This window comes from Mustela lutreola, chromosome 9 (genome assembly GCF_030435805.1).
Source record: "Mustela lutreola isolate mMusLut2 chromosome 9, mMusLut2.pri, whole genome shotgun sequence".
Taxonomy (NCBI): domain Eukaryota; kingdom Metazoa; phylum Chordata; class Mammalia; order Carnivora; family Mustelidae; genus Mustela; species Mustela lutreola.
The window spans coordinates 33816336-33832695 of record NC_081298.1 but is presented as its reverse complement, the minus strand read 5'-3'; the positions used below and the strand labels follow the sequence as shown (position 1 = coordinate 33832695).

General features: G+C 39.3%; 1 protein-coding gene across 4 annotated transcripts in view; it reads right to left on the bottom strand.

Moving 5' to 3' along the window:
- The window catches only part of PLCB1 (phospholipase C beta 1), a 682758-nt gene that overhangs the window by 458778 nt on the left and 207620 nt on the right, over positions 1–16360 (bottom strand). For all 4 annotated transcript variants that reach the window (XM_059133978.1, XM_059133980.1, XM_059133982.1 and 1 more), the window contains exon 3: positions 2180–2248. In XM_059133978.1, the coding sequence (XP_058989961.1) occupies positions 2180–2248 (69 nt within the window). The remainder of the gene's footprint in view (positions 1–2179; positions 2249–16360) is intronic.

Sequence of the window (16360 nt, the reverse complement as noted above, 5' to 3'; positions counted from 1 at the left end):
CAGTGAGGAAAAAAAAAAAAAAAAAAAAAAAAAAGAAGTGAAAGCCCGAATATTCTGAGTGCCCACATCCATCCTTAAGAGAAGTATTTTAGGGGGGCGCCTGGGTGGCTCAGTGGATTAAGCCGCTGCCTTCGGCTCAGGTCATGATCTCAGTGTCCTGGGATCGAGCCCCGCATCGGGCTCTTTGCTCAGCGGGAGCCTGCTTCCTCCTCTCTCTCTGCCTGACTCTCTGCCTGACTCTCCGCCTACTTGTGATCTTTCTCTCTGTCAAATAAATTAATAAAATCTTTAAAAAAAAAAAAAAAAAAAAAAGAAGTATTTTAGGATCTAATGGTGGCTTATCAGCTGAGCACAGAACAGACCCTAGTTCTGTTCATTTAGCGTCATTCAATAGACATGTATTCAACCGCATCCATAAAGGAAACATCGAACTGATAAGCAGGCTGAGTGCTGCAATGAGAGAGGGAAACCCCACAGCGGACTAGGCCTTCTGATTCCTGCAGACAAAGGGGGTCTGATTAGAGCGTAGGCAGGTGTCTTTAGCTAATCCTGATCATGAAATTTCACGTTAGGCCAATACACTTGCATTAAAACGCAAACTTTTTAACTATGTTATCAGTAAAGTTCCTGGAACTAACAAGCTTCCATGAAACTTGGCTGGAACACTTTTGGGGAAAGAAAAAGAATTTCCTTCCTACACTAAAAACTGAACAATTCTGAATCACCAACGAAGCATTAATAATGACAAGCTTGCTACAAAATTAAAAGACCAAACAACTGTAATACTATTATATTACTAAGAGGTGAAAGCAAATAACAAGCTGTTTGCTTGCACATGAAAACACTTACAAAAACCTTTGTGAAGGTAATTCCGATTTTTCTTTTTCTTTTTTGTTTTTTTTTTTTTCATTTTCCACATTTTCCTATAGATGAGCTTAACTTCTACAGCAGTATGCAGGATTTAGGTGTTTTTCCATTGCAAAATTTGCCAGCAACTATTACACGGTAACGTTTCTGAAGAACAATCACTCCAGGTGATTTTTTTTTTTTTTTAACTCTCTGCCTCTCCACAGCAACAGATCATTTTTGATGTCAAGGAAAAGTATTTTGACTTTTAAAGAATAAAACAAAAGTTACAGGCAGATACTCACATAGAAAATCGCTAGTTTTATATCAATTATGATAAGAGGCAGGAGTTCCTGAATGGCACCTGTACTTCCCTATTTGACAATATTATCTTTGCTAGGAAGGAAGTATTTAGAGTACTAAGATTTAAATTCAATAAAGAGTAGTTTCTTACTTTCATGGCAAGTCAACACACTTCGTTACTAGACTCCACCAGAGAATCTAAGTTAAAAACAATGAATGTATGTTCTTCATTCAACATTCTTAAACAATCTTCCAAAAATAAATAAACTGCAAGCCTGCTTTGAATATGTCTGTAGTAAGTTTTTCAAGCAAAAACAAATGGATGGGCCACACAACTGATCTGATCCCAAAGTTCTGCAGATCTTTGCTAGACATATTTATCGAAGGATTCGAGCCCCTTTCCGCCAAGGCCCTCCCCCAGCTCTCTTTACAACATAAACTTCTCCACATTAAGCGAAGTAAAAACTGACTTCCTGCAAATCTGATTGAAATTTTTAATAATAATAAATACAAAAACAACAGTGAACACACCAATAACAGAGGCTAATATTATATTACATTAAATATTATATTATTTAATATTAATTAATTAATAAACAGCCTTTGGCTTCGTGAACATAGTGATGGCTGTTGCAAAATATTGGAAGTATGTGATCTTACTCATGTCTAAAATTTAGTTCACGTATGCATAAGAAGCTCAGGGAAGTTTTCGAGCAACTTCAAGCACATTTTAACAATTGGGAATTACCCAGCAACTCTGGCATCGTAATATATTTTTCAAACAAAACTAAAATTAGAGCACAGACGGCAAACCCCTATGTCCAACTGCCTATATATTTACTCCCTGGTACCTTCTTTTAACGAAAGTGGGAATGTTCAGGGCATAGAGGCTTCTGGAAGGACTGGATGTTTTATTGTGTTTTACAACGTTGACAACAGAGAAACTTCTAGTTGGGGCAATTAATTGATGCCATGACACAGTAAATAATCAAAAGAGCATCTGGAGCGTGCACAACACTCCGCTTCCTACCTTGGGAGCTTTGGCATGCTTCCCACATCTGGCATCCTTGACAAGGCTGAGATCTAACAGCTCCGTCTCCTGGAAGGCAAAAATGTGAAACTGTTAAGCATCCACACAAATCTCTTTTCTTTGTTTTATATCATTGACATCACTTTTCAAAAAAAATAATGGTATCTTGAGACCTGCCTGAAGATTTCTCTGCAGTTAGGATATTTTTCCCTCTCACATTGTTTACCAAAAGAATCGGAACGGAAACAAGATAGCTAACTGCTAACTGTTCAGTTTACTGTATGTGCTAAGACATTTTAAAGTATAATGGGCATGGTTAGGGGGGCTCCAGTCTATACTATGAGCTATTCCTAAGTCATGATGAACTAGGACCTCCTGTGCCGAATTGAAAAATAATCCTGAGAGTCAGTCCTGGTATGAGGATATGTGAGTGGCATGGGGTATTGGGGATGATGGGTGGAAGGAGAGGCTCCCATCAACTCACTCTCTACCAAGGGAAAGAGATAAATCTGCCTCACCTACCTGCCCCCTCCCCAGCCTTTGGCACACCATACATCCTAATCTTTTCATTTATTCATTATATATTACTGAACACCTATGAAATGCAAGTTAGTCTAGGATACAAGATACATATATATGATAGCTCCTCTGGATGGACTTGCCATCAAACAGGGGAGTAAAGAAATGTATATGCATAAGACATGGGACAGTGTGTACATGACAACTTTATTTATTTTATTTTGTTTTTATTTATTTGACAGAGGAAGAGACAGCAAGAGAGGGAACACAGCAGAGGCAGCGGAAAAGGAAGAAAGGGGCTTCCTGCCAAGCAGGGAGCTCGATCCCAGGACACTGGGATCAGGACCTGAGGTGAAGGCAGACATTTAATGGCTGAGCCACCCAGGCTCCCCTCATGGCAACTGTAAAGTTAACTGCTATGGGGGTCAACAGAGAAAAGAAATTTGTTCCCCCAGGGTCCTAAAGAAAAGTTCATGGAATGTTATTGACCATGAAGAAGAAGAGCTGGAAGGCATAACAATGGCAAGTAACCAGATAAAAAAAGGACCAGAGTTTTGGGCAGAACATTGAGGTATTCACAGCCTTTAGATGCTTAGAGATGGAGAACATTATAAGGAGGAGGAAAGGGATAGAGGGGCATCCAGGAAGAAGGAACAGCTCAGGGATGATGTAATGGCACTACGGGAGGGGATTCTCATGGGTAACATTCAATGCACAGAGCATATGAAGAAAAGTCAAGGGAGATGATGCCAGAAAGGGTTACAGGCAAAAGGATGGAGACCTTGAGAGTCCATCTTAGACACCGAGCCATGAGATTTGTGACACCCACATCACTGCGTGATTCGGAAGACACTACACCAGCTAGATGGAACTGTACGGCAATGAACAATCATCTTAAGGTGACTCCAGCCATCCGTCCCACCCATGCGGACAATGAGACAGCTGCATGCAGACATCCAATCCCTTCCTCCCTGTAGGAGGCATTCATCATCACTCAGCTACTCAGACTCTCTGAACAGGAGTGGATGTAATTTCTTTTAAGTCTTAATGTCCCCAAGTACTTGTAGATGGGGTTCCCAAACAATTCCTTCAAACAGCTGCCACCAATTTGAAATATTCAGTGCAAAATAGTCTGATTCTTTTCTTGCACCTAAGGTCGATCTCATGATTACAGTTTAACAGTCATGGAGGAGGTGGCGTCTGTCCACTGGGATGCAAAACCACACAGCAGGTCCAAGAGAACACCTGGATCCTGCAAAGGCAGGTCAAGAATCAGTGCCTTGTATTCTTTTGCTAGCCACGGCCATCTAATTCTGCTTTTCCCCCATTTTAGTGGAAACCTTACCTGATTCCTTGCCATGGGTGACTCTGGAAACCCTCCCAGACTCTGAGGTGTGACAGGTAGCCACACAGCAAAGATCTTGCAGGACAGAATAACTTGTTCCATAGTTGCCCTAAGGCCATTCCAGCCACAATCCTGAAGGTCACCTCACAAGTGTTGGAAAACATCAATACAGGGCTCAATGCTTTACTTAGGCAAAGGCGCAGTAAAGTCCTCAGACTTGAGGAGATGAAACATCTGGTCTGGATTTCTTATCTCCATAGCAAGACAATTAAAACTTGTGTTGGAAGGAGAGAAACAGGAAGAGAACCAGACTTAAAGGAGTTTCATCCAGAAGACCAGAACCAGGTGGACATTTGAGAGACAGGAGACCAAATAAAGGTAGAGGTAATGGGGAAAAAGATGACAGCCATAATATGGAGGTAGGATTGCCTAAAGCGAAGAGAGGAGTCATGAATAGCCCTACGGTTTCCATATTCCAAATTGGGACTTGGAAGTTTGGGCAAAATGATGATGCATTTGGAGATGCTGGTTTGAGAGGCTTATCCAAGTGGAAATGCCAGTCATCAATTCCCTGGAATATTATTTATCAAATGCTGCAATGTGTCAAGTACAAGGTTGGTACTGAGGAATGACACCAACAATACAGAAAACAGACACCTGTTTTAAGCAGCTCCTGCACAAAACCAATTATACTCTAAAGGAGACATTTCAAAGTACATTGAAGACATGGGCTATGACATCTTTTCAGCTAATACCAGGATGAGAAACAGTTTGCCAGCCTTATAATTCTGTGGTTTTGGAGGGGGAGGAGGGTTACAGGAAGAGGAAACAACAAGTGCAAATGCACAGAGTCAGGAATGGTGTGCAAGAAACTACAAGTCCCTTGAGATACACAACAAGGGGGAATGGAGAGTTGTCACAAACACTTCTGGACACGGTAGGCACTACATGTGTGCCCTCTTTATAAATATCCATAAACATTGATACATATGTGTGGTATACTTTTCCATATATGTTGCATGGTGCTTTCCATATATGCAGAATAGAAATCCCACATACATACATAACACGTGAACCTAATTTTATAGCCACATTTTCTATTCAAGCAAATTCCTCCCACTGGTGCAAACAAGAGACTTAAACTTTACTTATTTGTTTATACACACAAAGCCCAAATTGAGTTCACAAAGAACTAGATCTTAGCAGGCGTCATTATACAGACTTTTACATTACAGATAATGAACACTGTTTTCTACTCTCAGCTCACGAGGAAACGTTCATTCCCCAAGTCATAGAGGGGTACTTCATGCTGGCTGCCCTGGGGATTCATTCTGAGACCGCAGTGACTAAGAAACTTCTCTCGCCTATGTGTAAAATTGTGAGTGCAGGAAAGCCACCACAGGGCTCTATCAACATGGGTAATGTGCCATTGGAAAGACCCAGGTGGAAGAGCTGTCCATGGACTCACTGGAGTAGAAAGCAATGATTAAAATAGTGTCTCCCTCTTCTATTAGCATGCAATAGCCTCCCCTCTGGGGTTTAACTACAGCCTATTCTGTCTCCTCCACTAAACAGAAAATGTGGAACCCAATGCACAGGACCACAAAAATGTTGTTTGTGTCACTAAAACTTTTTCTAGGTTAATTTTCTCAAGCTAATAGTTGGAACAACTCACTCTCATTATTAGAAAGCAGTGAAATGGACCCTTTCTCGGTTCATTTAAGAGATACTCATTTCCATCTTTATGGAATTCACTATTCCTTTACTCAGTAAGTCTTGAAGAGAGGGAGGTCACCTGATGTTTAAGGAGAAAACCTGGGTTTGGGGAAGAGCCCTAAAATTAACTGGTCATGGGTTCAACCAATCACAGTCCCATAACCAAGCATTAACTGTGTCATCTATAAAATGAGTACGTTAATACTTTTCTATGTCTGAGGCTCTCAAACCTTAGCCTGCATTAGAGTCACCTGGAAAACTTGTTAAAACACAGACAGGCTGGATGCCATCCATCCATTTCTGGTTCAGCAGGACTGGGGTGGGCCTGAGAATCAGCATTTCTCACAAGCTCCCAGGTGATGTGGATGCTGCTGGTCCATAGACCACACTTGGACAAGCACTGATATACACTCATCTTGCGGTTGTTATTATAAGGCTTTTGGGGTGAATTAGGATTGATAAAATTATGCATTACTTATATGTTATAATATGTTCTAGGAAGAATCTACAACTGTCTTTTCTTTATACAGGGAAATGTCAAATAAAAATATTTTACCTACTGAATGCAGAAGTGTGCCTAGCAGTGAATAATCTAGGCTTCAGTTCAGTTTAATGGAAGAAAAACTACTGAAGGACAGATGGCGTCAACACCTTTTCTTATTTTTCTTAGCATTAAACTTTACCCTATACAAGCAAATGTCACTGTTCACAAATTGAAGCAATCACTGGCATCGATTTATGTTTGCTTAAAATGTTATATTATATAAGCTTTATTTTACACTTAATCACATCAGAGACATCTTTGGAAAAGCAAAAGAAGGCAACTGGTTCTCTCTCACCTCTAAACCCACCCCACAGTGGAAAGGCGGTTGGAGTGTCCAGAGGCCTGTGGGCTACCTTGACCAGTAAGAGAAGAATGAACTAATAGAACCTTTTCATTTCCAAGGCACACAATGGTCCCCTGCAAAGCTTGGAGACCACACTTCTAGGACCCCTCCCCCATGTATCCACTGAAGTGTTGACAGATGTGCCTTCTCCCTTTGTCAGTATGGATGAAAGCGAATTAACAGTAATCAAGGATTTATTTTTGATATTTTGAATGAGTGATGAGAAAAGCTAAGGGAAGACCAAATTATCTCTGATGTTTACTACTCAGCAGAAAGATTTCAATCCATCAGCCACAAACCCACTGTGAGGTAGATGAGCCATGAAATGCACTGCAAACTCAGGAAAGAATACAATTTAAAAACCAACTCTTTTCCAGAATACCAATTTCTGTGCATTGTCAACAAATTCCATTAGTCATTCAATATAATAACGTACTTTAAGTTCACACAATATATAATCAGAGCAGCAATTACAGTCACAAACATTTCACGGGGAAGATATTAACGACTGTGTGGGGGGGGGTGATTATGGACAACTCAACATGCGGTATATTCATTAAGTTGTTCAACCTCCATTTACAAAAAGTATAAGACATTAATATATTTTATTAACTGTCAAACCTCCCTAAAATGTCCAATGTTAAAGAAAAAAAAAACTATTTTAGAATCCTTTAATGAAGCGTTTTAATTTAGAGAGAAGCAGAATAAGTAGATTCAATTCTTTGTTCCTTAAGTTTATTCCACTTTTGAGGGAGTGAAAACTGCCTCAGAGGTAGTGTACCTCTCAAAAAAAAAAAAACAACAAAATAACAACAACAAAAAAAACAAACAATAAAAACCCTATAGTTTCTCTCATTCTCTTCTTTCCTATGTTCCTTAGCCTTTGATTTTGTCTTCTTCCCTGAAGTCCATGATAGAAACTCAATGTAAGAAACACCAGGTCATCAATACCAACCACGGCAGAGAAAAGAGAAAAGTGATACATCTGGATTTCTTTATTTAAACCAACATACATCGAAGATGATGAAAATTTCATAAATCTAGGGGGCAGAAAACTTGTCTCTGGGAATTATCATTGGTAATCTATGCACCATCAAAGCAATCAGTACAGAAATCTGTGCCTTGTATCCTTGTCTTTCAAACAGAAGTAGATGCCAGCAACGTGTTCCTCATTGGGCTGCTGTTAAATCAAGGGAGATGTTACATTAAGATCTCCACTTAGCGAACAGGGACTAATGTGTACATATCAAGTCTTAATGCTTGCAACGTTTCCCATTCCAAGTGAAAGGCAAAAGATCATAGTAGAAAAGCCAAAAATGGATAGGTAATGCATGGAGAAGAAAAACACGGAATGCTAATGAACAAAAGGAAAAGCATCTGAAAAATCTAAAACTCTAGAGACATTTCATAAAACCTTGAAACCAAAATAAGAAAGACCACGTCTAGAGAACACTGATTTTCACCTTTATGTGTCACAGTTAAATGCAAAATTAGATTAACATCTGAGGTGGAGAAAAGACAATGAGATAGCTCTTGTGTTATGGGTAGTATGGTAATTATCACCATAGTTTGAGCCAACAAGATAAAAACTGAAGAATTCAATTCAATTAAAGCTTCCTGCCATAGAAGGAGGCAAAGTCAAGTAATATCATCCTTCATAACAACAGCAATAGAAATCGCTGCTATTCAGAATGGAGAAAAAATAAGATGGCAAAAATTGTAAGAGATGGTATCTGAGTATATCACCGCATCTTACATCACCCGCAACACCACAGTGAATGAGTCTTACCGCCTCCACTGTGCAAATGAGAGAATGAATGGAGAAACTGAGTGACAACAGCTGGTCGTTCGTACAATGGAATCACAAATCTTAGCGTTTTGTCCACTTGTTGTAAGCAGGATTGCTAGATGGCCACCAAGACTCCTGTGCCCAGACCATGCCTTTGTCCAGTCCCCACCCTTTGGGTGTGGTCAGCACCCCAGACTTGTTTCTAACAACAGAACCTTGTGATGGGCGATCACTACCACCTTGATGTTATTTTACATGGCACATGCGAAGGGCTTTTGCGGGTGTAATTAAAGTCTTCAATCAGGTGACTTAAATTTAACCCAAGGAGAGGTATCCTGGGTGAGCTTCTCACAAGGTCTAGAAATGAGAGGCTTGACGCAGCAGAGATGCTCACCTGCTTGCTGTGTTGTGTGTTGCCTATGAAAAGGGAAGACCTCTAAGAGGTGAGGACCTCAGTCTTACTATGACAAAGAACAGAATGGCAGCAGCAACCTGAATGAGCTTGGAAGAAGGACTCCAGCTCCAAAGGAAAACACAACCCACCAGACACCTTTAACACAGCCTGTAAAACCCGAAGCAGTGAGACCCTGACCCACGGAGACTGGGGAATAATAAATGTTTGTTGTTTCCAGCCTCTAAGTTTGAGGTAATTTACTGAATACCAATAGATAACAAATACATTGCCCCCACTGTTTCCACCTTTTAATGCACTTTATAAAAAGGTATGTAAATGAATTTACATATCTTGGTACTCTACCTAGCATAAACATGATGCAATACTGTCATCTCTTTTGAATATGTCCAGCAGGAAACAATTATTCTTTTTTTTTTTCTTTTAAAGATTTTATTTATTTATTGGACAGATAGAGATCACAAGTAGGCAGAGAGGCAGGCAGAGAGAGAGGAGGAAGCAGGCTCCCTACTGAGCAGAGAGCCCAATGCAGGGCTAGATCCCAGGACCCTGAGATCATGACCTGAGCCTAAGGCAGAGGCTTAACCCACTAAGCCACCCAGGAGCCCTGGAAACAATTATTCTAATGGAATTGCAGACTTACAGAGCTGGGACAGATTGCAGGTTAGGAAACTGAGTTCCAGAGAAAACATATCAATTACCCCATATCACTGAGACTGAGTAAGGGAAGGAAAAAGAATCTACATGCCCCCAGACCTATTTATTTATTTCTCTACACAATTATTTTTCAGTATTCACAAAATAGCAGGAACATTAACTGAGTATTATAAATTTTAAAAAGAACATTTTTGTTCATGTACAAGAAAAAGTATTATGTTAAATAGAATCAGTAACACTGATTTTCATAAGCTGTGTCCTCACAAGGCAGCGTGAAATATATTGATAAAAATCTAGTTAATTTTTTCTGTAGATAACCAGAAAGGTAGTTCAGCCCCTCGTTACTACACAACAGCCAAATTTTTCCCCCCCTTACTTCCTTTTTAACTCCCTAGGAAACTTTTATATATTCATGTAATAAGAGAAAGTTGCTTAAGTTGAAAGCTAATGCAGGTAAACATAAAATTTTACCCAAAGCACCAAAGCTGTATTAGGACATAAAATTCATAAAACAATTCTAACCACATTTATGTTTATAACTTGATGCATTTACAACCTAAAGCATCTATGACTAGGCAGGTGGAGGGAGGTAGGTTGGCGTGGGGGAGGGGTGCAGAAAATGCCACACATGATTCCAAGGTTCTGAAGCATTAGTGTCTTCTAGCAATTTTCTAAAATGATGAATGAAGACTGGTAAAATTTAATATTTAAAATTTAAATTTAAAACGATACTTACTGACTATATTTTAACCTTATTTGTTTGACCCTATAAAAAACAGAAAGAAGTCTCCATAATCACCATGGAAATATCTGTGTTTGTTCTAAAGATGAATAAAAGCATTTTATTTTATCCAATATCCAATATATTTGATGTTTATAAACAATATGTTTATATCGGTTGTTTATAAACAAAATATTTTATTTCCCTAGTCCTTATTTACTAACAGGCATAGAGGGATTCATCACATTTTTATGGATAAATAGGATATTGCATTTGTTAAAGACCCAGAGTATTTTTTAAATTGTGACTACAATGATAAAGATTGTATTGTCACAGCTTTCTATTATGCCTGTGCTCAGCAAAAGTCCTCATTTCAGGCTAATCAGATTAACTAGAAAGAGCATCCATCATTTGGCAAATAGTTTCATAGATACTTAACACTATCTTTATGGCTATTTTCTGGGAGCATAAAATCTGATCTCCATAAAAAGTCATTTGAAAAGAAATATGGAAATGATATAGATTAATCAGGCACACAAGCTGTTTCCACTTGAAAAGTCCAGATGATGTAAATGTAGCCAGATTTTCCCTTTAAATTGTCTAAAATGTTATCTCTGATCTACACATATTTCACTACGGTTGAAGAGCTTTGTTATCTAGTAGTGCAGATTACTAAATGTAATATCTGAACCTACCACCTATCTGCTTTATGAGTCAAATTTGTTCATTTCATTAGAGCAATGGTTCTAAAAGCATGGTCCCTGGAGCAATCCTACCAGCATCAACATACCAGCTTGGAATATGTGAAAAACCCAAATTCTCAGAACCTACCATAGACTGGCTGAATCAGAACCCATCAGGTGGGGCCCAGAATCTGTATTTTAATTAAGTTTTGAGGGCGCCTGGGTGGCTCAGTGGGTTAAGCCGCTGCCTTCGGCTCAGGTCATGATCTCAGGGTCCTGGGATCGAGGCCCACATCGGGCTCTCTGCTCAGCGGGGAGCCTGCTTCCCTCTCTCTCTCTCTGCCTGCCTCTCTGTCTACTTGTGATCTCTCTCTGTCAAAAAAAAAAAAAAAAAAAAAAAGAATAATTAAGTTTTGAGGTGATGCAGATGCAATGTAAAATTTGAGAACCTCTGTCCTACAAATTAAATGGAGTCAACCACTACCCATAAAGAAGGGAAGTTAATCAGAGTTAGAGCTTGTTGTAGGACATTCTGTAGGACAATGGACAAACTGCCTAGATGCATTTAAGAAATGTTTGCCCCAGAGTCATATAAACAACTATAGAACTGATAATAAAATTGAGGAAAGTCTTCTTCAGACTACTATGTTTATCAATACCATCAATTTCACCATAAACTGAAGCAGTCATTTCCACACTGGGCCTTAGAAACTAGACAAAGTCAAGGGAGGTTCTAAAGATGCTTAGCTTTTTTCCAGATATTCTGATTCAAACCTATGCATGATCATCTGGGCTGATAACTAATGCATTTTCTTTTCTCTTCAATTATATTATCATGGCAGGCCTAGTAACTTTCAAATTTTCTGAAGTATGTAGAAATGGCATTCATCCTTCCCTTTCTTGGTAGCCATTATGTAAAATTCACCAAGATAGTCTCATTTTTCTCCCTCAGCTATTATTCAAACATATATCACAAATTTTTCTGCCTAAAGTTTTGAATCATACTGGGCTAAGCCTCTCCTCATGTTCTGGCCACCACAGGACTTTTTCTTTTTAAAGATTTAATAGAAGTTTTACTGCTTCAACAAGGACATTCTAAGGCTTAAAAAAAACAAACCTGTGATTCACGGAAACTGAACAGCAAACTCTTGAAAAACTAATGGATCAAAGGCAAATCAGAAAATATCTTGAGACAAAGGAAGATGAAAACACAATGTACTGGAACTTATGAGATGCAGCAAAAGTAGCAACCACAGATTTTGACGACCTTTTAATCTCACTTGACATCCTGAATATGCGAGGACTTAATCTACCTTTCCAAATGAGGTATTTTAAGTTGACAAGTATGCAGTAATATGTCACTTTTTTTTTTTTTTTTTCTTTTCAAGGACTTGCTTCTTCAGATCACTTTTGGTTTTCTGGTAAAACAAAGAAATCCAACTGAGCTTTTTCACATGTTAATTAGTAGGGATAAGGACTGGATATGTGAAATAGGAAGCGTTTTTTTCTCCAGAAGAAGACCATTCACTGAGTTGATCAACAAATCATCCCCAATGTCTTGCCTATGTGCTGTAAACTCATCAGAAGTAAATTTCTTTTCATTCAACTGTTGGTAAACCTCAACACTAACGCAAGTACCTAAATAAGGATAGCTGTTCCTATCAAGAACTATAAATGATTGAAAAAGTTCACTAAGTAGAGGTTCATTTTCTAGTTACTCAGAAAATTTTCATAAAACTCCTATAAGAATTCTACTGATGCCCACCTGGGTCCTCACTGGTCCCCTTTTTTTGCTAGATATCCATCCCCACCCCATCTTTACAGACTTCTCTCCTAACAATGGACAGCTATGGCCTTTGACTATATTTGGCCTCATGGAGCCACTTACCTCAGATGTAGAGAGAGAGGATGTCTGAGAGACTATTTCCCCATAGAGAGCTCAGAGCTCAGGACTGCAAGGCGCAGAAGCATAAAAGCCCAGCAACCTTGCCTTGGGGGAGAGCAAACCCCTGGGTTGAGGCAAGGACTTCACCTCAAACATCACTATTGGCTGCCTTCTTCCTCTTGACTGTCCTGTTTCCCTCATTCTCTGACAATCATGTCCTAGGAGCTCCTCCTTAATAAAGCTCTTGCAAACAACCACTTGTCTTTGCGTCTCTTTAGAGAATATGACCCAAGGCAGCTATCATTTGCAAATAAGCAGCATAGAAAATAATGTTAACCTTAAAAATATTCTGAATCACATACGAACTATTTTTTAAAATCATTTTTATCTTAATCCTTTTCCTTGGCTTTTGATAGATTTCTGTAGATTTCTGGCATTCTTAAATTTTCTGGGAAAATAGTCATAATCATTATGATCCATGCACTAAATGAGAGTTCTGCCAGAGAGTTCTCAATCACTGTACATTGTATTTTATCCTACATTACTCTTAATTAGGTTTTAAAATACTTTGACGATTTCCTGGGAAACAGATATGAGTATATATCATCTATCCCAATATACAGATAGTTTTCTCAAAAGCTTTGTCTCATCACATTATAACCAAGAGGCAGTGCCTGATTCTAAAGAAGAAATGTTTCTTCCTGAAAAAAAAGGAAGAAAAACTATAAAAAGCATCAGCTTACCTAATTCCCAAACCACAGTTCATTTTGTCATATTCAGAGCTAAAAAGAAATATGTTCTTAACCACTATATTTTAGGTCACTTTCTTTTTGGTTAAGATTTATTCCAGTTTCAGCCACCTACCTAAGGGAACACACAAACTTTATTCCAAAGATGAATAAAAAGGATTCATTTCATAAGTTCATCAAAAATTTACTTAAAAACAAATAAAGATGACTTCTTACAAGGATTTTATATAAATAACATCACTGTTCTAGGCAGTTTCACGAACAACATTAATTTAGTATTACCATCTCTCTGTGAATGCAGAGGGAGGAAGTGAAATGCAAGCATGGTTGGATCCAGAGTGGGATAGGGCAGATTTGAAAGATAACACATGAGCTGGGGCACCTGGGTGGCACAGTCCATTAGGTGTCTGACTCTTGGCTCCCGTTCAGGTCATGACCTCAGGGTCATGAGCTCAAACCCTGCATCAGCCTCCAAGTTCAGTGAAGAGTCTGCTAAGTTTTCTCTCTCTCTCTCTCTCTCTCTCTCTCTCTCTGTGACCCTCCCCACACTCACTTGATCACTCACTCTTTCTCTAAAAGAAATAAATAAATCTGGAAGGATAGAAGGAAGGAAGGAAGGAAGGAAGATAGATAACTCATGGGAAGACGATAAAACTGAAGGTTACAGTTCTTGAGAGGAGAGACCTGTAGGAAGAAGAGAAAGAAAAGGCCTGGTAATAACTAAGAGATCAAACTAGTATTTACTGTAAAGCGAACATTCAAGAACAAGTGAGGACAGAAGGCTTACCCACCAGGAATCCTGGGATAACTCAGATTTAGCACAGACTTAGAAGAGAGAAATGAAATTGGGACTTCAAATTGTACTTACAGAAATAAGACTTCAGTAGTTAATGTAGATAGGAGGGAATTTTTATGACCTTACTTTACAGTCATTAAAAAGTGAAATATTTTAAAGAGAGAGTGCAAGATTTTAAGTTACCAGATTAAGATCTCGGCAGATTTGGGTGATGGGCAGTGGGCTACTTGTCAAATGGGAATTTGAATAAATGATCTTGTTGGAATTCTTAAGCTTGGGGCCAAGAAGGGAACAATGGAGTGATATAGGTGGTATGCTTCGCATTTTGTACTACCTAACGATGAGAAAGAAAATATCCTCTAAAAACACTTTTACGAGACCTTCTGTTTACTTCTATTTCAGCTTCAGAACTGTAGCAAAGAAAGATAACTAATAAAAGACATTCATCTCCTTCCAACACATCTCTGTCTTGACTGTCACAAGAAATTCCCCGAGGAGAACAACCATTTACTACCTTCATTAAAAAGGTTGCAAAGTGGTAACACAGGGCAGCCAGCTTATTTCTATCAATCGGTGAGATGTATAAAATCTTTAAAAATTTCAGTGACTAGAAATCGGAAACGAGAATAAGCAAAGACAGAGTTAAGGAAAGAGACTGTTAGTGCAAGCGACAGAGAGAACAAAGCGTAAATTGAATCACCGTGGCCTGAAAACAAAAGTACATGAATTAAGTAGTTTCGTAGGTAATGCAAACAACTAAAGCAAAAACAGCTGAAAGGTATTTGTTTCTGTAATAGTATATACCAAAAGTTATTTCTGGAAAGAAAACTAGAAAGGAAGGAAGGAATGGACGGAGGGAGGCAAGGGAGGCTTGTCTTGCCTCTTGACCTCTCAAGAGGACAAGAGCAAGGTGGGTAAGGAGAAACCAAAGGGCATGACATCTCTCCTAGCTAGCAAGATCATGGTACTAAAACACAAGGAAGGGCGCATGGGTGGCTCAGTGGGTTAAAGCCTCTGCCTTCGGCTCGGGTCATGATCCCAGGGTCCTTAGATCGAGTTCCACATCGGGCTCTCTGCTCAGTAGGGAGCCTGCTTCCTCCTCTCTCTCTGCCTGCCTCTCTGCCTACTTGTGATCTCTCTCTGTCAAATAAATAAATAAAATCTTTTAAAAAAAAAATAAAAATAAAACACAAGGAAAGCTGATACACTGGAGTCATCTCATGGGCTGGCCATTCCTGGTGGAGTCATGGCAGGAAGGAGGAACCCAGCTAGGAACCCAGACAGGGTAAATGGAGAAGGAGGGAAAGAATCTGGAGGGTTTTGGGGCCACCTGCCTTTCTTCTACTTCCTGGGATTTGCTGCTAAGGCTGCTGCTCGATGATGGTGGCAGCTGTAACATGATTCCCTAAAAAAGTGAGGGCACCGGCCGTGGGTTTCCACGTACGCTTACACATTAACTTCACGTTCTCAAGGGAGAACACTGAAAATAACCCAGAAGCCATAGAATGGTGCCAAGAGAGACAACCACAAAAGCCAGTCCTTGGAAAACTTTTCTGAAATATTAAGTTGGGCAATCAAATAACAAGCAATTGAGAGTGGAACTACTCTCAAATAAAAACTGTCTTTGGCAAAATGCTGGGCAAAATTTCTTCGTATCCTCGTCTTCCTTCAAATCAAAATATCCTCATGTTTGGGGCACATGGGTGGCTCAGTCGGTTAAGGATCTATCTTCGGCTCAGGTCATGATCCCATGATCCTGGGATGGAGCCCAGCTTCCTCAGGTTCCCTGCATAGCGGGGAATCTGCTTCTTCCTCCCCCTGTTCTTTCGAGCACTCACCCCCCACCCCCGCAAAATAAATAAAATTTTAAAAAAAAATTCTTATGTTTAATGCTTCCTTTGTAAGTGGAGTTCAGAAAAAAAAAATAATCATGTTAGAATTTTTCATCAAGGGCAAAACAAAAGAAATATCATTAGCTTCCTCAGGGGCTTGAGTATTACCTTCCTGGTGTGGGAGGTGTCT